This window comes from Myodes glareolus, chromosome 15 (assembly GCF_982192425.1).
Source record: "Myodes glareolus chromosome 15, mMyoGla1.1, whole genome shotgun sequence".
NCBI classification, from domain to species: domain Eukaryota; kingdom Metazoa; phylum Chordata; class Mammalia; order Rodentia; family Cricetidae; genus Myodes; species Myodes glareolus.
Window position 1 is genome coordinate 40184154 of NC_142040.1, and position 16633 is coordinate 40200786.

The 16633-nt window shown below is 43.2% G+C and overlaps 1 protein-coding gene across 1 annotated transcript in view; it reads left to right on the plus strand.

The window, feature by feature from the left end:
* Window positions 1-16633, plus strand: part of LOC125406086 (chondroitin sulfate proteoglycan 4-like) — a 61647-nt gene that overhangs the window by 16749 nt on the left and 28265 nt on the right. Inside the window, exons 4-5 of the mRNA XM_085676706.2 lie at window positions 1687-2157; window positions 6518-6694. Coding sequence (XP_085532832.2) covers window positions 1687-2157; window positions 6518-6694 — 648 coding nt within the window. The remainder of the gene's footprint in view (window positions 1-1686; window positions 2158-6517; window positions 6695-16633) is intronic.

Genomic DNA, 16633 nt, shown 5'->3' on the forward strand with positions numbered 1-16633 from the left:
CTGTTTGTTTGCTTCTGAAAATACTCCCCTCCCTCTCTCTCTCTCTCTCTCTCTCTGTGTGTGTGTGTGTGTGTGTGTGTGTATGTATGTGTGTGTATGTGTATATGCATGTATGTGTTTCACGGTACTGGGAGTAGCTCTAATGTATGTGTATGCACAACTTTTTTTTTTTTTTGAGATAGGGTTTCTCTGTAGCTTTGGAGCCTGTCCTGGAACTAGCTCTTGTAGACCAGGCTGGCCTCGAACTCACAGAGATCTGCCTGCTCCTGCCTCCTGAGTGCTGGGATTAAAGGCGTGCGCCACCACCACTGGGTGGGTGTATGTACCTTTAATTTGCATACTATGTGCCACTGAGATGAAAAGTTAGGAGGTATGGAATTTGATTCTACCAATTTCCCCTCACTTGGAAGTAAAATCTGCACAATGTTCAATCTTATTTTAAAGCTGTGTTTATATACACGTTCATGTGTGTGCCCATGCTTAGTGTAGTGTGAACCTAGGACTAAGGGAGGGAAGTATGTATTGTGACAAATGAGGAGCTTTTCATTTTTGTTTGTTGTTAACAGCTGTACTAACAACGTTTCATTTGATATGGGTTAATCTATGATGGGAGGAAGAAGTAATTTAACAGACATAAAAGGGATTCCCCAAACAGCTTAGGGCACCATTGCATAGTCTCTTTCTTTATTTCTGGATGTGGTCCTGTTTAGTTTCCCTAAACTAATGGATAAAACTGATCTGGACCAGTGGAGCTGTACCAGGGTGAGAGCAGAGCCACGAAGTTTCCTCATCCTCTTACTTGGAAACTTCTAGTAGGCACAGCCCTATGGATCAGTTTGGCCTGACTGTTGTTTTTAGGGTCATCTCCTATAGGGTGGGAAAGCTGTGTTCTTAACAGTTGACCAAACATGCAAGCCATTCCAACTCTGCCTTCGGGATGCAGGCCAGCTTCCCAAGAGTAACCCGTAATATCAGAGATGAGCGGGAGCTAGAATCAGGTTGGGAAATAATGAAACTTGACCAAGGGAAGAGAAGGCACTAACTAGTGTTTCACATTTTTTTTTCAAACTTAGAGAGTTAATACATCTCACCACGAGGGGGCATGCTCCTTCTTGTGACTTAATCTGTTGCAAAGACAGTTTCTAAATGGACTTTGCTGAATCCATAAAATGAAAATGCACAGGAAATGCTGAGCTAGAGAATGTAGGACTAAACAGGGAAAAGGCCTTTTTCCTCTACAGCTGTGCAGTTTTAGTGATGTAACTCTTCTTCCTGAGACCATCCTTGCTTCCTTCTCTTCATACTTACCCCACCACGGTGCTGGGGAGCCAATCCATGGCTTTGCACGTGCTGGATGCTAGGCAAGTCTCCAGCCCTCCCCTTGTAACATTTAATTCTTTTGCTTTAACTTTTAGAATATGCAGGGTGTTTTTCTGCTGTGTGCAAATGCTTCATAGTTACACAAGTGCTGTTGACCATCCATTCATTCGTTTGTTTGTGACCAGGACTGAGATTCCAAATGCTGCACGATCATCATGGCCCCAGGTCAGACCTGGTCTTCAGCTGTGTAATAACGCTGATTGTAACTTAGGCCACTTGTCAACGTGAAACCGTTTGGTTCATTGACAGCCTTGGCTCTTCTGGTTCTTCATGTGCTTTTCTTCTTGTGCTGTGTTTGTGAACAAGGCTGGGACTGAAGACGAGATCCCTCCGGAGACAATATTCGTAGTCAGGACTCCACCGATGCATGGACACCTCCAAAAATCTACCGCAGAAGATGGCAGCATGGGTACAAACGGGAAGTCCGCTCTGAGCTTCACTTGGCAGGATATTGATGATGGCAATGTCCTTTATGTACAGACAGCTCCCGGCCAACAAAAGGATCAGTTTACCCTAGATGAGAGCCGGGACTCCCACTTCGTAAGGAGGGTAGAAATGTGTTTGGATATCATCCCTAAGTGGATCCCCCTGGAGGTACAGAATCTCACGGTTCAGGAAGGGGGTTCCAAAGCACTTCTATCAGACCACCTCAGAATTCCAAGCAAGTATTTTGAGAATCTTGACTGTGAATTCGTTCTCCTCGAGCCACCAAAGCACGGTTATATTCAAAGTTCCAGTTTCCCAAGAGTAAAGCTAATGAAATTTTCCAGGAAACAGGTAATGAATCACAGTTAATATATTTGGGTATGTTGTTCTGGCATGGGGGTAGGGGTTGGAATTGACTCTGTCATTTAGACTCACAGACTTCAGGGTGATGGGATCTTGGGGTCCAGCTTTCCACAGGATGCTAGAAGCCTGTCTGTAGCGTCCCCATAGGGACGGGGTTAGCACTGCCTAAACATCTTCAGTGATGGCGTATTTACTACTTCCTGAGATAGGTCTTGTAATTTAAAAACATCCAACATTTCTTTTCACTGCCACGAATTTGTAAGCTTCTCTTAGATCTTGGTTCTGTTGAAAATGTGATATGAAAGGCCTTGTTCCCACAAGGAAATATCATTGTGCCCCTCACACACTCTAAACATCATTGTGCCCCTCATACACTCTAAACATTTGAGAGAAAGATGGTCAGAGGTTCTCGATTTTTTTTTTTTTTACTTTCTCCCAATCTCCTGACTTTTGACTGTACACCATGAACTGACTCTGCCGTCCTTACTAATGCCCACTTCTACAAGAGTACCCTGTCCCTCTCATTGATACCGGGAACACTCAGCTACTTCATCTTTGGTGAACATTTTTCATTCATGTATCCCTTCATCCAATCACCAGATGTTTTACAGAGAACTTACTATATGCTAAACATGGGGCCACAGGTGTCAAGGGTGGCTCAGTCCTGGCAGTCAGCAAGCTGGATACAACGGCTTGTCTGGCATCCAGATTTTAAAGGCAGATGAAATAACCAAAGTAAACTCGAGGTTGCTATCCGGTTTCTTTACTTTGATTGTTGTTGTTGTTGTTGTTGTTATTATTATTATTATTAGACTGTGTTTTCTTACAGGAGTAAATTAATGACTTCTACCAAAATTTATTATTATTTTTTTTAATTTTAAAAATTACCCTCCAGATCTCCCCTAGAAACCTCTTAGCAATACAAACTCTTTAGATTGGAAACTACAACCCCCCACCCCTCACCACATTTGCCTGGCTTTGCCTCTCTAGCTAAAAACACATGTATGTTGCTTCATTTTGCCCTTAAGAATTCCAAGTTGGAGACTGAAGAGTTGGCTCAACAGTTAAAAGCAGTGATTGCTCTGGCAGAGGACCCAGGTTGAGTTCCCAGCAGCCACATGGTGACTCACAACTTCTGTAAACCTAGTTGTAAGGGATCTGACGTGGCTAACAGGCATGCAAGTTGTGCCCAGACATACACACAGGCAAAACACCCAAACATAAAAGTAAATAAAAATGTGAAAATCCAAGTTATGAGATTCCTAATGGATTTAAATCCACTTACTAAAGACGTGCTCTGTTTAGCTGCTATGTGTTGCTGTGGTAGCTGAAACGTAGTCCTTGCCTCAGGAAGTGCCATGGAGGAGCCAGATGCTTCATCTCTAATTGGGATGCTCTCTTATCTCTCATATTCTATTCCCATGGTTGTGCTGTAGGAGTACAGAGCTGGCACACCCAACTCTAACTGAAGAGCAGAGAGAAGACTGTAACTCTTTGCAAAGGGAGCACATTCAATCTGGACTTTGAGGAGCTAGATAGAGCACAGAAGGAAGAGATTAGGAACCTGAACAAGGCAGTATGTGTTAAAGGAGCAGCATAGCCAAGAGTGTGGGGGCCTGAGAGATGAGGGGCTGTCTGGGGAGGGGTACCCACAGGCTGAGGAGGGGCAGAGGATACTTGGAGCTACATTTGGAGGGTTACTGCCTCTGCCTACCCACTGTCAAGGAGGCTAGACTTACCTAGGTATCATTAGGAAGCCATGAAGAAACAGGATGCAGAGGCTCGCAGAGCACTTTCTCCTTCTGACCCAGGGAAGAGGACTATTCTCATCTCTCAATCATGGCGTCCAGGAAACTTATCAATAGTGATCGTCTGCTTTGCTGTAAGCTAAATCAAATACCTTTTATCTCATGTATTATGAGTCAAGTGAGTAACTGATCATGTTCATAAGAGGATTGCTTGTTGAAATCTGTGTGGAGACATACTTGTTTCCCGGGGCATCCGTGTTTTTATGCAGCCTGTTCATAGTCATGACAAAGTCACATGTCCCTATTTGTCAGGTGATTCCTTACACTGTCTCTTTATATGTAACCCCTGTGGTCTCTAGGTTTTGAGATATTGTCATTTTCACTTAAAGCAACTCTGATTCTATGTGTCTGTAGTCTTCAGTGTCTTAGTGGAGAGACTCTGGCTTTGTCTGCTCAGTAAGAAGTTTGTGAGTGTCTTGGGTCAGGGCTTCCGGAGCTAGGTGAGGAGGACAACGCGATGAATTAACCAGGCAGTAACCTTGTCCGTGTGGAGTTTCTCCCCGGGTGGGGGAACAGGGAGACGGAGAGGCAGGAAAATTGTGAAAGGCAGCATGTTGAATGAAGATTATTAATAATATAAAAAAAATAAATAAACCAGAAAAGAGAGTTAGAAAAGGTTGGGGCCTTCATCTGATTGTCAGATATATATATATATATATATATATATATATATATATATATTTGGCTTTCAAAGGATAGGAAGAGACAGCTTTCAGCCAAATATTATTAAATGGTATGCAATTTGGGGACCTTTCTCAGCTCCCAGCTAAATATTATTAAGTGCTATGCAATTTTGGGACAAATTGCTCATTAAAGGGTGTGTGATTTGGGGGAAGTGATATGTTTCTACAGGGAAAGTGTCCTGGCAGTGAACACTATCAGTAGAGTGTTTTCATTTCTGAGTTCTCTGATCTTGTGATCAGCCCCTCTCACTGGTTGTGCTTGAGTAGCCTAACAGCGTATTCTAGGAATCCGAGGTTAGGCCCTGTTATCTGGAATCTTCTACCAATGGAACTCCAGAATTTCTCATAGAACCTGTGGTCATGATTTTCCCTTGAGGGAACTGAACTTTCCACCTCTGTCAGAAACACCCCTGTAAGATCAAAAGGCTTTTCTCAAAGGAAGTGCGCTACAGGAACGGGCTAAATTGAACCGCTCAAATTTTTGGCTAAATTTTGTCAAAACAAACACAGCCCCAGAGACTTGTTCAGCATTCCAACAACTCCTTTGGGTCGTTGGAAGTTCTTCCCGTGGTGTTTTGGTAGCAGACTCAGTGAAGCTAAATTCCCCCCTCGCTTGAACGCAATCTGGTGCTGAATTGCCATCTTCTGTGTTTCCAGCAGTCAAGTCTGAGAGAGGGGAAAGGACTCTGATAAGGTTTTTGGTTTCTACAAATCAAAGAGGAATAACTTAACCATCCAGTAACAACTTTAGAACTGAAATTAAAAAAATGGAATCTAACAGGGATAAAAGTAAATATTATATTTGCTTTATTACCATGAAAGAGATCTTCTGTGGTAGAATAATTTGATCATAATGTATTCTGCCATAGTCTGTCTATAGGAGATGTAGATTAACTTAAGAGATAAGAGATACGTGATTTATTATGAAAGCGAGGGCTCAAGATTAGAAGGTAGCAGGTTGTCCTAGTTACATTTCTGTTGCTATGATAAAATACCTCCCAAAAATACCCCCAAAGATGATTTAGGGAGAAGAGACTGATTTCTGCCTACAGTTCCAGGGGAGTCACAGTGGCAGGAACTTGCATCTCATCTGTAATCAAGAGCAGAGAGAAACAAATACAAGCATGCTGCTTGACTCTTAAATAGGTCAGGACCCCTTGCTTAGGGAATGGCGCCACCCACAGTAGGCTGGGTCTTCCTACATCAATGGTCTTAATTGAGACACCCACCCCCATGGAGACAGTCCTTAATTGAGCTGTTCTTTTAGGTGAGTCCGGATTGTTCTCAAGTTGACAATTAAAACTCACCATCACACATAACCTCAGACACAGAAAACGATTAAGGAAACAGCGCCTCCTTAGCTCAGAAAATATGTGTGGGGAACTTAATAGTTTCTCTGTTCCATGTGTTTCTAAGGAAGAGAAATGAAACCCCAGGGGAGCCTAACTCTGACGGTTTGGATTGTCAGATAAAACAACCAAAACCTTCCAAATGTAGGCACCGTAAATAAGCAAGTCGAACTTTAACTTCACCGTGGTATCCCATTGGTAGAAGAAGCTGGGTTATAAACAACCAACAGCACACGTTACTGTTAGAAGTGGCATTTAAACTTGTCTTCCGCTACTAATCCAGCATTCTCGTTCCTGCACCACCTTGCATTTCTCTTCCTTTCATTTAACCTCTCCTTAGGGCGAAGTGACATTTTGCTTATGTTTAGGATGAAGTGCGATGCCGTCCGTCATGGTTCCCACTCTGTCATGGGATGAAGACATGCTTCTGTGCCTTAGAGAGCTTGGGCTTGTTTTTGAACACTTCCGTCATGGTTTGGGACTGAGTGCTTCTGTTGGTTTGTTTCAGGTGGAGCAGGGGTTGATTCACTATGTTCATAACGGCAGTGAGGAGCTAATGGACAGTGTCACCATCTTGGCCAGCAGCCTGGAGCTTGGGAAACAGAGTCTGCCTCAGACCCTTTTTGTGACTGTTGAGTCTGTAAATGACAAGGCTCCGGTAATAACAGCCAATAAAATCCTCCAGGTAAGGACTGTGTACTTTTGGTTTACATAAGAACCTCAGGGCAACCAAATTGGCTCAGATTTATAATCATTGCTATTGTAAAATAACAAGACATATATATGACCATCCTTGTATGCTAACATGTCTCTGCTGTCTCAAAGAATTATTAGCTATTACTTGTAAATATCTTGTTGGATACTGTTGGAAGGTAATAATTTATGTTTCCTTTTCATTTTTTTTACATTTATTTGCTTTGTGTGTGTGTGTGTGTATGTGTGTGTGTATGTATGTGTTTACATGCATACACACAGAGTATGGCACACTTGTGGAGGTCAGAGAACAACTTGTAAGAGTTGATTCTCTCCTATCGTATAGGTTTCAGGGATCTAGCTCAAGTCATCAGGCGTGGTGACAAGTGCCATTGCCTGCTGAGCCATCTTGCTGGCCCCGATTTCTGCATTTCTTAAGCTGGCGACACTCACAGTATGTTTGCTGAGATATGGTCTTTTTGTGGTGGGTTAGGGAGGTGTCAACACATGCACAGTTCCCCTAGACTGGTAGCTGGATGATTAGGAGATGAAGGCATGTCTGGTAAGAGTCATGACTCTCCTGTTGGCTGTGTAAGGGTGGGAATGTTAATATTGTCCTGGTGAGAAACTCTTAAGATCAGGAAGTTGCAAATCACGGTCTATGGATCTGATCAGGCTTGGTGTCTTCTTATTTGTACAATGTACATTTAAGAATGGCCCTTGAGATAAAGAGCAGCTAAAAGAGGCCACCATAGTAAATGTGCAGGCTATAAAAGACTGGAGTGCTCATCCCAAAATCATACATTCATGTCACATCCTGTCCTAGTTAGGGTTTCTGTTGCTGAGAAGAGACACCATGATCACAACAACGCTTATTAAGGAAAGCATTTAATTGGGACTGGCTTATTGGTTCAGAGGTTTAGTCTATTATCATCATGGTGGGGGCAGGGCAGTGTGCAGTCAGACATGATGCTGGAGAACAAACTAAGAGTTCTGCATCTGGTTTGGCAGACAGCAGGAAGAGAGAATAAGACACTGGGCCTGTTTTGAACTTCTGAAACCTTATAGCCTACCCTCAGTGAGACACTTTCTCCAACAAGCCCACCCCTACTTCAACAAGGCCATACCTCCAAATTGTGCCACTCCCTATGAGCCCATGGGGGTCACTTTCATTCAAACCACCATACACCCCTTCCCTCAAAACTCAGGGATCTTTTTGGAAGAGGGGATGGAAAGATTGATAACATTAAGAAAGAGTGTTTCCCAGACATGAACGGACAGATGCACCTATGAACTCATAGTAATTGTGACAGCTTGTGCAAGACCTTCGAAAGCTCTGGCCAAGCAAAATTCCAACATACTTGAGGGAAGATAGACTTGTAATCCCATGATTAGTGAAAGAACTATTGACATTTGATAGCTACTGGGAGAAGGAGAGTCAGTTTCTTTTAATGATATGCTCCCCGATAGGTGGACCACACCCTCAGGCAGGCCCCAACCCCTATACTAGCTGGTCAGCACAAACTGGACTCAGTGGAGAAAGGAAAAGAATGAGGAGGAGGAGAAGGAAGAAAAGGAAAAGCAGGAGAAGGAGGAGGAGGAAGATGAGGAGGAAGAAGAAGAGGAGGAAGAAGACTTTTCAAAGTTGGAGAAGGGATGGAAAGATGTCAAGGGAAAGAACTGGGAGGTGGTAAATATCCTCAAAATACATTGAATGAAATTCTCAAAGAATTAATAATACAGTACAAAAAGAAAAAAGGGGGTTTCCTTAGAGATGAACATCTAATTGGTCTAAGCAGGAAACACTAGCTCTGAATACCATGGAGGCCAAATTCTATCCGTGCAGAAACAATCCCACTCTTCTTGTTCACAGGCCTGAGGGTGGGCTGCTCCTGCTGCTATCATGAAATAATTGGGGTGATTTGGAAGAAAATAGGTTAATGTAGCTCACAGTTTTGGATCCTGGGGATCCTAACAGCCTGGTGCCAGTTCCAGTGAAGGCCTCATGTCAGAGGCCTCAAGATGGCGGGTTCTGAAAGAAGATGCCCCATAACAAAGCAGGAGACCTGAGAACAGGGAAGGGTTTGTTTGTTTTATAACCATATACTCTCTTGAGAACTGACTTGGGGTCCTCTGAGAGCCATGTAAACCTCTTCCAAGACATGATGCTTAACAAGCTATAGTTAGTTTCCACTTTTTAAATACCTTTTCTTCCTATTCCTTCACATTGCCTTTCGTTCCTTCCAGTGTGAACCTAGGAGTACTTCACCGGTCCTCCCTCCGTTTCTGAAGCTTATTCTATTCACAGCTAACGAACAGGAAAATCCAAGAAACAGTTTCTGATTGCCCATGTGATTGAATCTAACTATGGGTCTTGAAGGCTCCATTAGTTCATCATGAGTTTTGACAATGTTACTTAGTAAACAACTAACATAGATCAACCGATCTGTATAATAAACACTCAGGAAAGAACTGGAAGGGAGGTGTTTGATGGTTGCCGACAAAATGATAAGTATGATAAATGTTTAGGGAGATGGAAATATCAGTTATTCTGACTTGATCATTAAACACATTGTATCTTACAAATTTATATAATTTAAATGCATCTTCAATTTGTAACTGTTAAATACAAACAATGTATATTTATGGATTATATATTTAGCAGTATGCATACTACTTATGTATGTGTGTACACATGCTTCTATATATATTACTATGTACATCTTAATACATTTTTGTTATTTAAAATAGTATCAAATTATCTCCCTTTTTCAGTTAGGTAACTAGAACTTGGGAAATGAGGTTCTGATTGGGGTAGGCTGTGAGCTCTGCTGACTTCTACTCTTGCTTTCTTCAGTGTGCTTTTTTGAGGAAGGATTTTAAACATCAACTATTTTTAATTTATAAGGTGTTGTTGTTGGGTATCTAAATGGTGCTGGGGTTCCCAGGGCTCTGCTCATGCCAGCCAAGTCCAGCCCACCATGCCACAGGATGGCACAGCATGTCACCATGTATGAATAACCGTTGTTGCAAGCAGCAAAGGACCTTTGTTGACAGTGGTGGCCAGAAAGGTGACAGAGGAACAAGAAATCAGAAGCAGAAAACCTTGTCCTCAATTTATGAAGCATTTCAGGACCTTTTAATCCACTGTGTAGGCAACACAGGGGCTAGTCTAGGTAGTGGGCCTTGCATTGTTAGAAAAGGGCTCGAGTTTCAGTATTTATTATTGTTTGCTCCAGGCAATGGGACCCAGGAATACTCCTTTTAGTGCTTCAGATGTCTTACAGCGTGGCAAATTCTCAGCCTCTGCCTTTCACGAGGAAAGCACTCGCGCCATCGGAATGTGTTAGTGTAGGTTTTCTTTCCGGTCTCACCCCGTTCTCGAATGCTATGTGCTGGCCAAGCGTCTAAACCTCCTATTTTCAGTTACTTCTGCCCCTCTCCCCCGCACAGGCTCTTCTGTAGCAGAGTCATCTGAGAAGTGACCCGTTAGCTACCGAGAGAAACTGTAGCTGTCAGTGGAGGTTAAACACTCCATAAATGTTTACATTTATTGAATGCTTGCTTAGTCCTGGTCCCTTCTATAACGGGTGTTGTTTTCATAGTCAGCCCAAGGAACTGCTGGGAACATTAAAGCGTAGTGTGATCATAAAGGAAGGAGCGGCCTTGAAGCTGAGTCTCTCAGGTCGGATGCATGTGCCACCATTCAGGACGATTCTGCTCAGAGAACACTGACTTTGTAGAGAGGGAAGATCTCTCCAAGGACAGGACCTTTTTAAGGAGGCCTGTGTGTTAGGGGAACCGAGGCCTGCCTAGGTGGGATTGGTAGAGATGTTCAGAACTTGGCGTGCTGTGGCTAAGATTTTTTTTTTCCAGGAAAACAAATAAAGCAAAATCAGCAAAGGGAAGCGGCACCCGGGGTGGAGTCCAGAGGAAACTAGGTCAGCTCGCGAGTGCTTTCCCAGTGAAGTCACGCGAGACACAGTCGATTGGCCCAGTGATTGTGAAGGCACTTGCGAAGTGGCTTCCACCACGAAGTTCATTAGTTGCCGAGTCGCCAAGATGTTTTCTGAGACCTGTCAGGTAGACAGGCACCTTCTGCCTGGGACAAACACAAATCTCAGACCCCCAGGAGAAAAGGAGGGCTCCACCACAGATCACATTGCACAAACAATTTGACAAAGGGAGCCCCTGATATCATTTGTGGGGTGTTTTAAGCCAGTGTACAAAACTAGCTAACAGCCTCAGGTACTAGCCTAGAGTCAGGCCACAAGTGGACCTCTCTGAGAAGAAGAATTTGCCATTCCCTTCTATGAACTCTTCTGGACAGGGTTATTAGATGATTCATGTGTACACATATTAGCGAGAGGAGCCTTATTAGTCAAGGAGTATTCCAGAACAGAGGTGATCAGTCTGAAGTAAGCTAGACGTGGAAAACTTAGGGGAGTGTGGGAATAACTGGGGGGGGGGGGATGTAAAAAGAGAATGATAAATACCAGCTCCACGTTGAGAGTTGATTTCTGAGCATAAGAACTCCTCAGTATGATACAATTTTGTTCTTTTGATTTCCAGAGATAATACTGGGAAGTAGCCAGCATTTGCAAGCCCTGCTTATGAAACAGGCTCAACTATAAATGTATAAATGTTTCACTTAACTGATTAGATAATTCCTCATTTAATTCTTTCAGTGATTCTTGCAATCAAAGGAGGGTTACAATAAATATTTGAGGCAATGAAAGGGTAAGTCACTTGACAAATCCATCCAGTTAGTAAAAGTGGGATTTGAGCCTAGGTGGTCTGAACTCAGAGTCTGCCATTTATAGTGGGAATTATCTGGAGGTTACAGGTCCTATAGTTCCAAATCAATATTTTAAAAATATGTTAAAAAGTATAATATACAGAACCAAAATACCTGGTGTCTAATATACCACACACACACACACACACACACACACACACACACACATTCGCACACAGTTGGTGTGTAAAATGTACTAATTGTTTTGGGTAATTGAAAGGCATTAAGCTATAAAACTAGCAAAGCCAGATATTTTTATATAGATGAGCAATGCCCCTCCGTCTCTCTTTCTGTTTCTAGGAAAACATGATCTTTGTGCATGTATGTATGTATATGTGTGTTTGGTGGATGTGCACATGTCTATGGAGAATAATGTCAAGTCAACACTGGGTATCTTCTTCAACCGTGGTTCCACCTTATTTATTTATTTATCAATCTGTTTATTTATTTATTTATTTATTTGAGATAGCGTCTTTCACTGGACTAGCTTGGCTGGCTGATCTATAAGCACTAGGGATTCTCCCATCTTCATCCTCAGTGTTGGGATTATAGACACATGCCACACAGACCCGACTTTCTACATGGGTGTTGGGGATTGTACGATTCTTCATGCTTGTGTGGCATGCCCTTTACTGACTGAGTCATTGTCTAGTCTTGAAACTTGATCTTTTTGGGTTGAGTCAAGTTCTAAGGGCTCATTTATTGCAACTGCTAAATTCTCAGCTCCTAGAAACTGATACCATCGAGTTATGACAAAGTTGTTGCCACCTATAGCAACCCACACCCTGCTCTTCAAATACTGTTAGGAGTCTTTACTATGTTAAGAGTCCTCTGTCTTCCGAACAGGGAAGCCTGTTTGCTGTCCTCAGCTTTGAAGTCTCCTTCATCATTCCAGCTCTGTCATCCAAGTTAACCCCACCTGTTCACTGCCCCTGCACATGGCCTTGCCCTTCCCAGCTAGAAAGTAGGCTGGGGTAATGGTCTTCTTTCAAACTAGCTCACTTTATGAACTGCTATGGTCATCCAAAGTCAGGGTCACAAAGGAAGAAAATTAACAAGGGACAAGGATTTAAATATACCAAGGAGAGGAATAGAGTTTCAGGTACACACACACACACACACACACACACAGTGAATAAAGTTGCCTAAAGGTTTCAGAACAATGTAGTTTTGTGCATTGGGGTTTTAAAGCACATAATAATATCTACTATCAATCTCAATCTAATTTCAACTAGAAAAGGAGTAAAAAAAGCATCCAGGATTGGCTTTATTAACTTAAAAACTTTTCAAAATATTTCTGTCTTTCCCACTAGACTGTCTAGTAACGATGGCAGATTAACAGGGAAAGGCTAAGCGTCTTGGTCATATTGCAGGGAGTTCCCTGAATCAATTGCCAATAATATTTAAGAATTGTCGGGTCTATCAACACTTTGGGAAGTGAATATGGAAAGCACATGCACTAAATTAAAATAACAACGACGAGAGCACGTTTTCCTGGAGCAGATATGTAACTAGTTCTTCCCAAGTTTAGGGGCTCATTTCTGACAGTGTCATTTCTTCTCTGTATCTCAGAGCAATTCATTGGCGAAGATAATGACCACTTCCCAGTCACAGTGGTAGCTAAAAAAGATGAAGAATCTATAGCACAGGGCAAGACTCTTGGCTAAGAATTAGAGAGAGAGAGAGAGAAGGAGAGAGACAGAGACAGAGAGAGAGAGAGAGAGAGAGAGAGAGAGAGAGAGAACAAGTAGCAGACTTCGGTTAAGAGCCTGAGATCACGATGGCCAAGCACTATTGCTTCTTCCTTCACAGTTACAGTGAAGGAGCCAAGGACCTGGAGAAAAAGGACACAACTTCCCAGGATTATGGAATTAACTGTAAGAGAGGAAGTGATGGGCTGGGGAGTAGGTTAGGATAAGGCTACTCCTATAATGCGTGCATAGGCCTGGGTTGCAGGAGTAGGGTGGGGTGGGGGAGGTTGATAGATAGAACTTGACCAAGTAATAAAATTTAGGCAGAGACAGAATCTGGGACAGAGGCAAAATGTGATTCCCACAAGTCTTCAGATTTATGTTTTGTTTTGTTTTAAATAACATTTATTTGTTTGTTTGTTTGTTTGGGGCATGGGAGGGGGCATGCATGTTTACCAAACACAAGTATGGAGGTCAGAGGATAACTTCAGGGAGCTGGTATTTTCCTTTCACTGTTTAGGTCCCAGGAATCACACTCAGGACCTCAGGTTTGACATCAGGTGCCTTTACCTGCTGAGCCATCTTCCTGGCTCAGACTTTATGTCATCATCTCTGACCTCCAACCCGTATTTTATTAAAATCTTCAGGTGATCTTATGTGGTCTTTCTCTTCTTACTCTTGTCAGGGCCTGTGGATGAAAAGAATGTCCACCCAGAGTCTGCTTTGGAGAAGGTCATGGGGGTGGCGGGAAGAGTCCGATGGCATCCTGGACTCTGGATGGGAGTTCAGAGCCAAAGTCCAACCATTACCTTCTCTAGCTTAGCGTTTGGACGCATGCATTTCTCCTGCAGAAACAAGACACATCCTTAAATCACCCGCCGTTCAGGTGTGTCACATGGCCGTTGGTGGCATGGGTGGGATCATTTGTATTTCGACAAACCAGGCTCAGAGTTAGGTCATCCCGGGTGACTCCTTTGTATTCTGATCTGAAATCCATTCTTAAGAGTGCTTTTGTAGCATAACCAGTGGATTTAAAAAAAAAAAAAATACAAGTCACATAAAATTCTGGCCACAAGGGGGCTTCATTTCCCCATTTTCCAAGTTTCTGTAATACAATACTATAATGCTTTGCCTTGTTTTTACCCTAAAAATTGAACCATTTAGTTATTTTCCTGTTTGTTTGGCTTGGAGTGGCTTTAGACGGTGCTAGGAATTGAATGAAGGACCCGTATGTACTAGCCAAGAATTCTCCCTCTGAGCGACACCTTGGCAAGTACTTATCACTAAAAGGAGCTGTACAGCCAGCTGTAGCGGAAGAGTGAAGCTGTCATGTCAGTTGTGGTCCTGGAGCGCCACACAGAAGGGCAGCGGATTCAGAGCGCTTTGCACAATTCTCCTGAGATCTGTAACAAAGGGTGGGGTCGTCAAATGTTAGGGTCACAGCTCAGATGGCACGGGGTCATGGTAAGTGCAGGTCAGCTGCACTTTCGTTTATGAGCAAAGGTGAGTTTGGATGGATTGCCCAGGGGTCCAGTGTTGTTGTCTTCAGGTACTTATTCTTTGAGCCTTGGATCGTTTTCTAATCTGAATTCAAGTGTGAGGTCATTGCTGTCCTCTTGCCATCTATGTGGAGTTATTATGACCCAAAGTTGGGCTCTGAACCACGCTGCCCTTGAAGCAATGGGGTTGCTAATTGAACTAAACTGGATGTGAAGAGAAAGGAAGACCGGAGGGTGTTTTCTGTTGAGTAACAGGTTTTCCAGTTGTTTTGGAAGATGGCGTATTCCCGTGGTGAAAGGGGGAAGCCCTGTTCAGCCGTAGAGGGACTGCAGTGGAAAACGGGCTTGGGCAGCTCTTCTGCGCTCCTGATTGGAAAAAACGGGTGTTTACAGGTTATAGGAAAAGAAATGGTATCACATTCCCAAATCAATTTTCATTTCTGAAGAAATAAAAATGAGCCACATGGAATGATTTAAAAATGTAAAACCTGACACTGAAATGACTGGGCATGGTATTTTGTTAAACACACCGACTTATATATTTTATGGAAACTGTGACCTTTCTGCAAATTCAATGAAGCCCAACATCTTGTGATTTGAACATTCCATTAAGTTGGTGTTTCCGGTAGACATTAAAAAGTTGATGTCCTGAGGATTTGAGGTCTTTCTTGGAACCAGGCGTTGCCTTCGGGTAAACTGAGACTCGGGCCTACTTTCCAGTTGATCTCTATAGAACTAGTCTTGGCAGGTGTGTGCCAAGCTGCCTCACACTGGCAAGGCCCCAAATGTGCCATCAGCCCCTCACCTTTCTTTTTCCTGTTAACTCTCATGGACACCTGCAGTAGACTCAGAACCTAACCACTTCCCACCCTGCAGTGCCTTCAGGCCTCCCTTCTGTCATTCTTTCTGGGGTCCTTGTGCCACCCCCTGGCAGGTGCCCCTGCCTCTGTAGACCATCATGGCTTTAGCTGGATATTTTATATGCCAGGCCAAGGCTGTACTTGAATTCTCTTCTCACCCTCAAGGAAAAGCTGACATTTTGACAGAGCGTTTGACCGTCTCTTATGTTTTGGAACATCTCCTTTTCTTCTTTATCTTGCTTATTTTCTTCCTGTCCTAATGGCCTCTTCACTCCTCCTACCCCTGAGCTAACTCCAGTGTTTCCCGTGCCATTTTCTTTTCCCACTTCTGAATATGCACGCGTGTGCATGGCTTCTCTTTCTCCCCATTTGGTCATCCTCCAACAAACTTCCTGTTTTATCTTCCACAGCTCAGAATCCCCTTACTTTGCTTTGTCTTTTTCATGGTGCAGTGACTTTATAACTCACTACATTGCCCATTTCTTACTGTGCCTGTTACTTCTTTTCTGTGTTGTTCTGTGCCCTTTGCTGATGTATGGATTCCACAAGGACACGACTCCTTTGTTTCATCCCCTGATACAGTGCTAGTGTCTAAACTATTTACTGGCTCATGGTTGATGAGCAATCAATTTGGTTAACGGTTGAGTTAAGTTGTTTAAGTACTGTCAGTAAAGTATTTGCCATGCCAGTATGAGGACCTAAATCCGCATTAAAACACCAGACAGCTATGCTCATGCATTTATAACCCCAGTGCTGGGGAAGTGAAGATAGACAGATCCCTGGAGCTCTCTGGACAGTTAGCCTAAGGCTAATTCCTGAGCCCCAGGTCCCAGTGAGAGACTGCTAAAAAGTAAACAAAGTACCTGGTCCTGAAGAAAGGTACCTAGGTTTTCCTCTGGCCTCCCCAGGCATGTGCACACACACTGTACCTGCATGTATATGAATATGCATATGCATCTGCACACATGTGTGCACACACACGCACCTGAACACACACACACACACCGAGCGTGGAAAAGATGGGCATGAAGAGAGAGCAAGAGACAGAGAGAGATGTGTAGGCAATGTATATGGTTTTAACAT